This window comes from Octopus bimaculoides, chromosome 4 (assembly GCF_046866305.1).
Source record: "Octopus bimaculoides isolate indiv1 chromosome 4, ASM4686630v1, whole genome shotgun sequence".
Classification (NCBI taxonomy): domain Eukaryota; kingdom Metazoa; phylum Mollusca; class Cephalopoda; order Octopoda; family Octopodidae; genus Octopus; species Octopus bimaculoides.
Window position 1 is genome coordinate 19,125,967 of NC_142931.1, and position 12,852 is coordinate 19,138,818.

At 36.3% G+C, this 12,852-nt stretch overlaps 1 protein-coding gene across 2 annotated transcripts in view; it reads left to right on the forward strand.

Annotated features, from left to right (window-relative positions):
• Window positions 1–12,852, forward strand: part of LOC106881343 (uncharacterized) — a 152,710-nt gene that overhangs the window by 16,248 nt on the left and 123,610 nt on the right. The window contains exon 1 of one of the 2 annotated variants that reach the window (XM_052966924.2): window positions 4,000–4,104. The exons of the other annotated variant lie outside the window; for it this stretch is intronic. Coding sequence (XP_052822884.2) covers window positions 4,086–4,104 — 19 coding nt within the window. The 5' untranslated portion in view covers window positions 4,000–4,085. Of the gene's footprint in view, window positions 1–3,999; window positions 4,105–12,852 lie in introns of those variants that run through there. 2 annotated transcript variants of the gene reach the window in all.

A 12,852-nucleotide genomic window follows, 5' to 3' on the forward strand; every position in this document is an offset into this window, starting at 1 on the left:
CACCCTTGTATTTCCCCCCCCCCCCCCGTCTGACTTGAAATTTTCAGTTAACATCTTAACCAAAGTAAATAGATGGCTCATCTTTGTAGTTTGATCTTAACATGGGGCCCCTCAACCACAGAGACCCCCTGAGACCGCAGGAGTTGCAGGGGCTTAGCGACAGCCCTGTTGGCCACCACTGTATATTTATGTATGCATGTATGTATGTATGTATGTATATATATGTATGTATGTATATATGTATTTCAAAGGGCCAGCCTTGTCACACTGAGTCATGTTGAATATCCCCGAAAACTACGTTAAGGGTACATGTGTCTGTGGAGTGCTCAGCCACTTGCACGTTAATTTCACGAGCAGGCTGTTCCGTTGATCGGATCAACTGGAACCCTCGACATCGTAAGTGACGGAGTGCCAACAAGCAATATATGTATGCATGTATGTATGTATGTATAAAAAGGATAAACAATTCTTCCCATGCCATAGGCTCATAAAGCTGGTTTCCTGGACTCAGTGTCATATATATTCTTCTGTGGGAAAGCATGCCTGTCCATTGCAGGGTTACTCATTTTTGCCCATGGAAGTAATGTGAAATGAAGTGTTTTGCTCAAGAAAACAACTCATCAGCCAGTCCAGGAATCGAAACCAGAATCTTACAATTGTGAGGGAAACACCCTAACTACTAAGCCATGCTTTTTCACACACACACGCACACACACACACACACACACACGCACGTACACGCACCCCCCATACATATAAGCATAATTACACACACACATACATACAAAAAAAACAGACAGTCAGACAGACAAACTGATCAATCAGTCAATTGATAGATAGATAGATAGATACATTTCTTTTATTAGCCACACAGGGCTCAACGAAGATGGGACAAATACAATGTAGAGCTCTTCTTTTTGGGAGGGGGAAGGAAAAAAAAGGGGGGGTGTCGATCAAAAGGGATCGTAGGAAGGAAAAGGGGGGAGTTCGATCAAAAGGGATCGAAAAAAAAAAGAGAAAAAAAAAGGGCGATCAATAGGGATCGTGTATCACACAGTAATGTTCTCATAGGCAGATAGGTAGGTAGGTATGTAGGCAGGCAGGAAAGTAGGTAGGTAGGTAGGTTGGTAGGTAGGTTGGTAGGTAGGTAGGTAGACAGACAGACAAACAGATAGACAGACAGACAGACAGATAGATAGATAATTAGATTGATAGATAAATAGATAGATAGATAGATAAATAGATAGATAGATAGATAGATAGAGTGATAGATAAATAGATAGATAGATAGATAGATAGATAGATAGAAAGGTATGCGTATATATATATATATATATATATATATATATAGATAGATAGATAGATAGATACATATATATATATATGCGCACACACACACCCATCTATACCAATACATGTACACAAATATTTATATGCAAGTGTACAACGCTTTTGATTATAGATCTGTTAAATCAAGTGTGACCTAAGGCTAAATAAACACTATTCTTGGTTATACTCAAGAACAGCGTTGAAGTCAGAACAGCAATTCCAACCCAATTCTCATTAATTTTACAGTACAAGTTACTACTGCATAGAATTGTGAGCTCTACCATCTAGTTGTAGTAGCTGCTAATAGCTATATAGAATTTATTGTTGAGAACTAAGATGTTGTGCAGGGTCAGAAATTAAGCTTTTCATTATTTCATGTGTAACCTGTAAGCAGGCTCTACTCAGTTGGCTAGAAATAGCAGCTAAATAATCCTCAAATATCAGTGTGATGTCTTGTAAAAGAGGAGATACATGGGTTGACCATGTAGTCCTAAATATGCAGACAGATGGAATAGTTATGGCTGGGGTTTTCTATGTGGCTGATCGACTTACAGGAAAAAACAGCCAATTTTCCTTCGCAAACGGATGGATATATTGGATAAACAAATTTGATGGTTATAGTTGCTTGACCTGCAACTATATCCAATTAATCCTCAAATAACATCCTGCAGCTGTTTTAAAGAAGGACATTCTGAACAACGTAGTCCTACATAGACAGATTGATGAAACAGTGATAGCTGCTTTAAATGGTTGGTTGACTTGCTAGAAATAGCAGCCAATTCTCTCTCAAATTACATCCTACAAAAGGAGGGACATACTGGACAATGGAGTCTCAAATATAAAATCTTAAAAAACAGCAAATCTTAAAAGAAATTTGATGATCATGGTTACTCAATTTGCTAGAATTAGCAGCCAATTCTCCCTCAAAAAAAAACACCCTGGTGTCTTACAAAAGATGAACATATTGGACAATGATGTCTGAGATATAAAATCTTTAAAAAAAACAAAAAAAACATCAAATCTTTTAGATAATGCATTCTTAAACATACAAAAAAATAGATAGAATGGTCATAGCTAGTTTCTTCTTAGGTTCTTTAATCAGACAACACTACAAGACTAACAATTCAAACAACTACGAACTGTGTTATACTTTACAAACAACTCGGAGGCTGCAAGGACTCAGTATTTGATCTAAGACTATAATTCTATAATTTATGAGCAAAAACAGCAAAAAACACAATGAAGTTAATGAGAAAGTTCCTATGTGATCACTTAACCTGGACGAAATAACAGCCAAAGCTTCCTTATATCACACCATCATCATCATCATCATCATCATCATCATCATTATCACCACTTGTCCACTTTTCCATACAGGGATCAGATGAAATTTGTTGAAACAGATTTCCTACAGCTGCATGCCCTTCCTGTCACCAACCCTCATCAGTGTCCAAGCTATGTAACAGTTTCCCATACCTAGACATGTTTTTAGGGAAGACTAGAAACAAACAGCCTCGCTTCTATGACGATGGTACTTTTTTGCAACAATCATGTGATGTCTACACAAGGGCATGTGATGTCTATACAATCACATATGCACATCCACACACACGTGCACACACACACGTGCACACACACACGTGCACACACACACGTGCACACACACACGTGCACACACACACGTGCACACACACACGTGCACACACACACGTGTACACACACATGTGCACACACACGTGCACACACACGTGCACACACACACACACACACACACACACAAACACACACACACACATATATATATATATGTATGTATACATACATATACCCAGACCTATTCCCCATTTTTTTTAGAAGTGGGTAGCCACAAGACACACACCACTTATTCCATTCATTTCTCAGCTCAAAGAGATGAGCCCTGTCCTTTGCTTGGATTAAGGCATAGAATGCAACCCCCAATATCAGCAGCGCGGTCTGACAGCATATGCTGGTTTACCCCTGCCACATCATGCTGGTTACATACCCTTTTGAGCAACATCAAATTCATTCATCCGTCCACAAACACTCTTCAAGCTTTCCTATCATTTATAAACTCTCTTGCCTCTCTCACTCCAATAGCTCTAACCACCAAAGCTTTCCTCACTCCACCCATCCACACAAATTCGGTATCTGATGGAAATAAGTACCAGGCTTTAAAGAAAAAAGGTGCTGGGGTCAATTCATTCAACTAAAATCCATCAAGGTGGTGTCCCAGCATGGCCACTGTCTTGTGACTGAATCAAGTAAAAGATAAAATATAAAAGATACACACACACACACACACACAGAGCATCTTTCAGTTTCTGTTTACTAAATGAAATGAAGTGTTTTGTTCAAGGACACAACATACTGCCCAGTTCAGGAATTGAACACATAACCTTATGATCATGAGCTGAAGATAACATCCTATCCACAAGACTATGTGCCTTCACCACGAGATAATGCAGTCCTAGCTATACTCAAAGACGATATGTATTTCATCTATAGATCTTCTTGATAAAGAGTAGCCTGGAGTTAAACAGCAGCAACAATTATACCATTAATAAAAACTATTTCAGCAATGAATCATTTTCTGTAAAATGAGTGAAGGGGAGAGAGAAAGACAAAGGAGAGGGAGAGAGAGCAAAAGAGCTAGAGAGGGAAACATATATTCAATAACGAAAACATAGTTCTTTCTTTTGTAATATATTTATACAGCTGTGTTGTTGTTTGACTTCATGCAACAAAGAAAGCAAGGTAATATTTTTGCCCCTATAACATTATAGAAAACAGAAGTAATAATTTCTATAAGATTCATTAAGAATATGCAATATTAATTTCAATAAGATGTGTTACTAAAATAACAGAACATGAAATGAAAATGAAAACAAATGTGAAAGACAGCTTGTGAATGAATATCAAAAGTGATTTGTTTCTAAACTAATAAGGAAATGATGGTGCATGTCCTTAGTTCATGAAGAGTGGTAGTAGCCCAAGGAATGTGCATGTGGTATTAAAGAGTTCTTGCATGTGATTTTTGCTCTGAGAGAGGAAACTGCAACACCAGAGATACCAACGTTTTTCTACACAGCAGGGAGGAAAAAATTCTGGCCTGGAACAACTGTACTGACTGAATCATAGAAATGGAGTCTACTAGGGGCTGGATTAAGACCCATAGAGGCTCTAAGCACTTAAAAGGTTTTGGTGCCCTCAGGTATTTGTAAATGGTTCAAAATGTAAACAAAAATAATTCAAGATGTAAACAATAATAAACCACAAAATAAATTTTTATTTTTCAAAATGAAACAAAACTAACAGGAAGATGGAAAATAATATTTATTTTCGAATGCTTCCATTTTATTTATATTTGAAAAGTTTTCTCCTTTGCTTTTTTAATTCAATTGCAAAGTGTTCGATGATATCGTTAAAATTAATTTTATGTAAAACTTCTGCTTCTATACTTAGTAGAGATAAGGCATTACAAATATTTTTTCAGCAAGTTTAAAGTGATTTGGTCAAGGAGGGAATTGAATTTGGAAAAGCATAATTTACTCTATAATGAACTGGTTGAACTGGTTACAACACTGAAAGTACCTTACCTCTGTGGCACCTCAACAATTCATGAGGTTTGCAATGCAGACAATGGCACAATATGTTGTAATGCGGCAATCTGGCAGAATCATTAGCATACCGGGTGAAATGCTTAGCGGTATTTCATCTGCCGCTACTTTCTGAGTTCAAATTCTGCTGAGGTCAACTTTGCCTTTCATTCTTTCAGGGTCAATTAAATAAGTACCAATTACGCACTGGGGTCGATGTAATTGACTTAATCCCTTTGTCTGTCTTAGTTTGTCTCCTCTATGTTTAGCCCCTTGTGGGCAATAAAGAAATAAATATGTTGGAACAGATGAGTATCCAAGAATCATGACTTGGATAAGGCTCAACACCCTACAAATGTAAGTAGTTAAAGGCCAAAATACTTGCATGAGGGGGTGCTTCTTTTTTGAAAACCTGCAGTTCAGCTTTCTCCAGAGTTTCTTTCTGCTATTAGAAAACAAAAGTTTCCTGTAAGATGCCTCAAGAATATGCAATATTAATTCTAATAAGATATGCTCTTTTGAAATGAAATTTTGAACAGCAGGAAAAAAAAAACATGAAAATGAAAATAAACTTAATGACTACTTGGAGAATATCAAAAGTGTTTTGTTTATAAACTTACATAGTGGATGTGTGATGGATATGGCTATTCAGAAGTGATAATAGGAATGAAAAGCATTTTAAATGGTAAGTGAAAAAAAATATAAACAGGAAAATTTCTCTCGACAAAGGGAGAGGGGGAAAAAAGAGGAGGGAGTAACAGAGACAGGGAAAAAGAGAGAGGGAAAGTTAAAGAGGGAGGGAGGGAGGGAGAAAGTGGGAGAGATATATTCAATAATGAAAACAGTTACTTCATTTGTAATATAATATTTATATAAATGTGTTGTTATTTAACCTCGTACAACGAAAACAATAGAGGATCTTGGAGTAATATTATTAAAATTCCAGGACAAAATATACAGATAAGTGGAAGGATGGAATTTAACATCGTGTAATAGCTCAATGGATGAGGAAAATATCTTTAGTGTTACTGAATATTTAACCCTTTCAGTAACCTCATGCAAGGGACTGCTTCTGGTCCCATCATACTGTTCCTTTTGTTTTAAACCCTTTGTTATCATATTTCCGTTGAAATACACTGCCTTCATTTAAACCAATTTTGAAAAGAAAGCTTTCAGTAAAATAACTTTGTTGTTTGTAAGTGGGTGTTTGGAACATAAATTAGCAGGAAAATTTGATGGAAGGTTTTAATTTAGGTCAGTTTAAAACAGGAAGTTTACATCTTAGAATTAAGCGCAACCTCATGCAGAATGGTATCGAAGAAGTAAAAGTGTTTCAAGTTTAAAGTAAAACATTGCATCATGATTTTTTTTGTAAGAATTTTTAAAGATAAGTTCTAAATACACTGGTTCATGAAAATTTTGTTTTGCTCTGAGGCAAGGATGTGAATAGGTGTTTTTTGTTTTTTTACTAATTCTTAATTGCTCTATCACCTCTAGTTTTTCTTTTTTTGCTTTCACATATCCCATTTTAATTATACTGCATATAAATTCAAAATATAATGTGTTTATTTCATCTGTTATAAGGCATATTACGGAAAAGAACAGCATAGATACACAACTTTAATGGAACTAAATTACTTGGATAATACAATACACACAAATCATAGTAGAGCAGACAGTTAGAAGTGAGTTTTTTTGGGCGATCTTGTGTACTTTGCTTCTGGGATGTCATGCAAGAGCATCCAGCAAAGTCCCCATCATGCTGGGGTTCCATTTGCCATTCCAGTTGCTCTCCATCTTAGTAATATCTTGATGGAACCTTTCTCCATACTCATCATTCACTGCTCCAAGCTTCGGAAGGAAGAAGTTGTGTTGCGAGTGGAGAAAGTGAATTTTGAGTGACATTCAGCATCCCATATCCTCATAAGATTGTAACAACTTCTCAATACACTCTTTGTAATCTAGTACCTGTGTTATCACAGAAACCATAGCAGACTAACTTAAATGCTTCCCATTCTCTCAGTTCCTTTAAGGTAAGATTCACATCAAAGTCCTTATCCTGCAGCACCTCACCAATCTGAGGTCTGACGAAGATACCCTCCTTGAGCTTAGCAGAACTCAGAGCTGGGAACAGAATGCACAAGTGTTGGAAAACAGAGCCATTTTTGTCCATGGCCTTCATAAAGTTCTTCATTAAACCAAGTTTGATATGAAGAGGAGGATGAAACACTTTGTTCATGTCCACCAGAGGATTCTCTTGGACACTGTGTTCACCAGGCATGAAAGTGCTCCTAGATCCCCAGTCCTTCTGCTTGTAGTGCTTGTACACATACGATTGTCCCAGAGACAGACAAAGCAACAGTACTTTGTGAAGCCCGCTTGCATACCCATAAAGAGCTCAATGACCTTGAGGTCCCCACAGAGACTCCACTTGTACTGGTTGTACTTGACAGCTTCCAAAAGGAGCTCCATATTGTCATATGACAATAACATCCAATACACACTGTAAAGTGCTTGAGGTTAGGAAGGGAATCCAGCCTTATAAACCAAGCCAAAGCAGACATTGGAACATGATGCAGTCTTTGAGCCGATTGGAACCTGTCAAACTGTACAACCCATACCAGCATGGAATGTGGACATTAAGTGATGATGATGATATGGTTTGCTTTGCAGGAGATTTTGCTGTTATTTCTAGCAGGTTGAACAACCACAGAAAGGCTGTCTTGCTAGCTCACACTTCCAAGGGTTATAGTTTTAGTGACAACAGAGAATCATGAGCAAAATAAAAGTAGTTAAACTGGAGATGTATAGAGTAAGGCAACATTTCATCAAAAACAACAAACAGAAAAAGATTTGTTCTTTTGCTGTAAAATGTAGAAAACAAAATCATAAGCCCCTCCCCTCACTCCACCTCTACAAAACATTTCACTCCACAAACATGTGCTGTATTCGAGGAAAACTATTGTATTTCATCCACGAAGCATGAAACTTAAATTATTGGGTCTGGGAATTTCCTGATAACAAGCACAAGTTCACACAAGTTCACATTTTACAAACAACATTCACCTATTTTTAATCATGCTGCAACAACTGCATGTTAAGAAAATGCATGAAATTGAAGAAAAGCTATTTATTACAGGAGAGAAAGAAAAAAAAAAAAAAACAGGAAAAATATTTGCTAACAAAAGTTTTTAGTGTTTTACTTTTATTTTATATAGTTATTTACTGATTTATTTTAAAGAGTCTTAGTTGAATAAACTGACTCCAGCACTTATTATTTTTTTTTTTAAGCCTGATACTTCTATTGGTCTCTTTTGCTGAACTGCTAGGTTATACATATGTATATATTTATTCTTTTTCCACTTTTATTCTTTTACTTGTTTCAGTCATTTTGACTGCGGCCATGCTGGAGCACCGTCCTTAGTTGAGCAAATCGACCCCAGGACTTATTCTTTGTAAGCCTAGTACTTATTCTATCGGTCTCTTTTGCTGAACCTCTAAGTTACGGGGACTCAAATGCACCTGCATCAGTTGGCAAGCAATGTTGGGGAGGACAAACACAGACACTCAAACAGGAGCCTTCTCTACTCCTGGGGAATCTATTAAACTCATAGGTGGGACTCTGCATACCTATGTACATACATACATACATACATACATACATATATGTGGAAAATGTCCAAGTACAATAAGCACTAAAAATACGCAGACAACAGGCTCCCACAAATGCTCAGGTGGATCATTAGAAGTAGTAGATAGCTTCTGTTACCTAGGGACCAAGTTAGCAGTGGGGGAAGGCGTTTTGAAAGTGTAGTTGCTAGGATAAAAATGGGCTGAGCGAAGTTCAGAGAGCTTCAACTTTTGTTGGTAACTAAGAGCTCCCCACTCAGAGTGAAAGACAGATTGTATGATGTCTGTGTATGTACAGCTATGTTACATAGCAGTGGAATGTGGGCTTTGGCTACAGAGGACTTGCAAAGAACTGAAGCTAACATGCTCTGCTGGATCAGTAATGTCAGTGCGCATGCACAACAGAGTGTAAATGATTTAAAAGGAAAACTGTATAATAGGCATTAGATGTTGTGTATAAGAGAGAAGACTGTGCTGGTTTGGTTATGGGGTGCATATGGATAAGGACAGCTGAGTAAAGAAGTGCCACGCTCTAATTGTGGAGGGTACTTGTGGAAGAGGTAGACCCAGGAAGATGTGGGATGAAGTGGTGAGAAACGATCTTCAGATGCTAGGCTTCATTGAGGAAATGACAAGGGACAAGGAGATGTGGTGATTTCCCGTACATGATAAGACACATCAAGCTAAGTAAAATCGCTGTCTTTAAACATACAGGCTTGTCCTTTCAGGTGCTGGTGCCACTTAAAAAGCACCCACGCTGGTGCTGTGTTAACACACCATGCCAGTGCTGCATAAACGCACCCATGACAATGACACATAAAAAGTACCCAGCACACTCAGTTAAGTGGTAGGCATTAGGAGGAATATCCAGCCATAAAAACTATGTCACAACATACAGTTGGAATCCAGACAGCTCCCTGCTAGTCAGCTCCTTGTCAAACCGTCCAACCCATGCCAGCATGGAGAGTGGACGTTAAATGACGATGATGAGGATTATATATACATATATCATCATCATTTAATGCCTGTTGTCCATGCCGACATGGGTTGGATGGTTTGACCAGGGCTGGTAAGCTGGAAGGCTGCATCAGACTCCTGTCTGATTTGGCATGGTTTTTTTATGGCTGAGTACCCTTCCTAACACCAACCACTCTGCAAGTGTAATGAGTGCTTTTAGATGTCACCGGCACAGGTGCCATTTGCATCACACCAGTATCTGCCATGACTGTGATTTTGCTTGGCTTGATGGATTTTCTTCTCAAGCACAACATAATGCCAAAGGTTTTGATCATTGCCTCTGTGAGGCCCAATGCTTGAGAAAGGAACTTGGCCATTTTTCCTCCATGAAGCCCTGTGCTCAAAAGGAACTTGGCCACTTCACCTCCGCGAGGCCCAACATATATATATATATATATATATATATATATATATATATATATATATATGTCATTTTTGCCATGATAGATCGCTAACCACTACAGATTCTTTTTTTCTCTCCTTGTTTCTTTCTGTGTTCCTTTCCATGGAAGAGCATAGGCTTGAAACGTTGAAGACTTTTTCACTTCCTGAGCGTTATACTAATACATCTGTTTGTTGTCTACACCACCTGTCTTCGTCTTTTGTGTTTTTTGTGAATTCTCCCCCTATATATATATATATATATATATATATATATATATATATATGATAATAATAGTAGGGATAAAAATCCAAATTTACAAGGAAAAATTCAATTTAATTTAATTTATCAAAATTAAAATAAAATTAAATTTCACAATATATAATATATAAATATATAATTTAGAGAAAAAAAGCCACCATTATTGAATTCATCCATGAAAATCCACAGTCACATATAGAAAAATTTAATAAGTAAATACACTAAAAAGACCTATAATAAAAATACAAAGTAATAAATATTAAAATAATAAAATAATAAAACGACTACACGTGTTTCATAACCACATTTTCAAATAGAAAATAAAATAAAAATCAAATCGATTCAAATCGATCAAAAATCAATTCTATTCAAAACTATAACTAATCTTCAGGTCAAAATACAATAATAATAATAATAATAAAATGAATGTATATATATTAACTAACAATAAATATTAAATGAATTTAAATAAAAATACTTATTTTACCAATAAATAAAAGAAAAAATTTAACAATATTACTGAAAATAAATGCAATACTTATCTTATCGAAGAAAAATATGAACTGAAATTTTTATCGTGAAAGATATGAACTGAAATTTTAAATATAAAGTTTTAGTTGCTATGTTTCATTTATTGAAGAAAGGAATAATTAATTAATTTTTTAGTAGTGTATATTTTTATATATTTATGATTAAAATATAGCTTTCTTTTCTTTTATTACTTACTTGTTTCAGTCACTGACCCATAGCCTTTTTGGGGCAATGCCTTGGAGAGTTTTAGTCATATGAATTGACCCCAGTACATTTTCTTAGGAATTCTGCTTCTAAAAAAACACCATTTGAGTGTGGCTATCGCCAGTACCGCCTGACTGGCCCTCATGCCGGTGGCACGTAAAAACACCCAATACACTCTCGGAGTGGTTGGTGTTAGGAAGGGCATCCAGCTGTAGAAACTCTGCCAGATCAGATTGGAGGCTGATGCAGCCATCTGGCTCGCCAATCCTCAGTCAAATCATCCAACCCATGCCAGCATGGAAAGCGGATGTTAAACGATGAAGCTGATTATTATGATGATTGCATAGGTCTGTTTTGCCAAACCACTAAGTTATGAGGACATAAACGAACCAATACCAAAACACACACACACACACACACACACACACACACACACACACAAACACACACATAAACACACACACAAACATACACACATACAATGGGCTTCTTTTTGTTTCCATCTACTAATCTATTTTGTCTACTCACAAGGCTTTGATTGACCTGAAGCTGAAGTAGATGACACTTGCCCAAGGTGCCATGCAGTAGGACTGAACCCAGAATCATGTGGTTAGGAAGTAAACTTCTTACCATATTGCTATGCCAAGATAACTTTTTTTTTTAATATTCTTTTATCTTATGCACAAAGTATGCTAAAATATTGTTATTTACCTTAAACTGCAAGTAAAAAAACAGGCAGGGGAATCACTAGCTTACAGCTTTATAGCTAAAACATTTCATTATTTTCCGATCATATCAGCTACTATGTGATCTCAGCTGTGTTTCAATAACATACAACATCTATATATTGATCATTCAAGGTTTTTCTTTCTGCGTGTACGTCTATATCTGTCATGAATATAGTTTGTAGTGCTTTCAGTTTGATTATATAGATGATTGTGGGGAGACCTAGAACAGAACCTTGAAGTACAGCCAACTAAATCAAACATTTAATTCTATTCTGGGTCATGCTTTTAGAGCTCTTACATGCATAACCTTATCTACTTTTGAAGATTTTATTTCTAGGTTACTGAATGTGGGTCAATGTCAAATGATTTTCAATTCATTAATCACCTGGCTGAATATATTCTTCTTTAGTTTACCAATCAGTTGATTGGATAAATGGCAGATTGTCATCGTCAACTCAGCATATTGAATTGTTCTCAATAAGCTAGAATATATCTTTTTTTTTTGTATTGTTTGCATCTTTCTGTTAAATGAATAAAACAAGTTGAATGTCTATTTAGACAGCAAGCTGTTTTAAGGTGAACAACCAATGTTACTACTAGGCAAGTAGTAGTAGCACATAAGACTATTTGTTGTATAGCACTTAATATAGTCTTTTAAAATAGATAGTAACTCTGCAAAGAAAGGGGTTTGGAAGTGCCACTACAAAAGAGGCTTGGAAGTGCCACTGTAGAGAACACATGAGAGAAAGAAAGTCTCCCAATTGAGGGACCAGCTATCCAAATCAACAGTAGCTTGGTAGATAAAGCAATTAAGTTCTACAATTAGGGGTGGAAGATAAGTACAGAGAATAAGGGGAGTAGCACATTGCAACTTAGCATATTTATAATGTTAAATCAAGATATAATTGAAGATACAGATGAAGGCTACAAGTACACTTAAAAATTTTAATAAGGGGATACTTGAAAATATAAGAGAAATATTAAGACTTTTCATAAATGTAGTGTATAGAATATCCTGGTAAAGTATTATATGATGGATGTATAAAGGAAATATCTATAATACAAATAGATACTTATAGTATGAAATTAAACTGATATTAAACTCATACCTGTCAAATACGGGTGGGTAAAGATAGGATAGAGTAAGAAATGA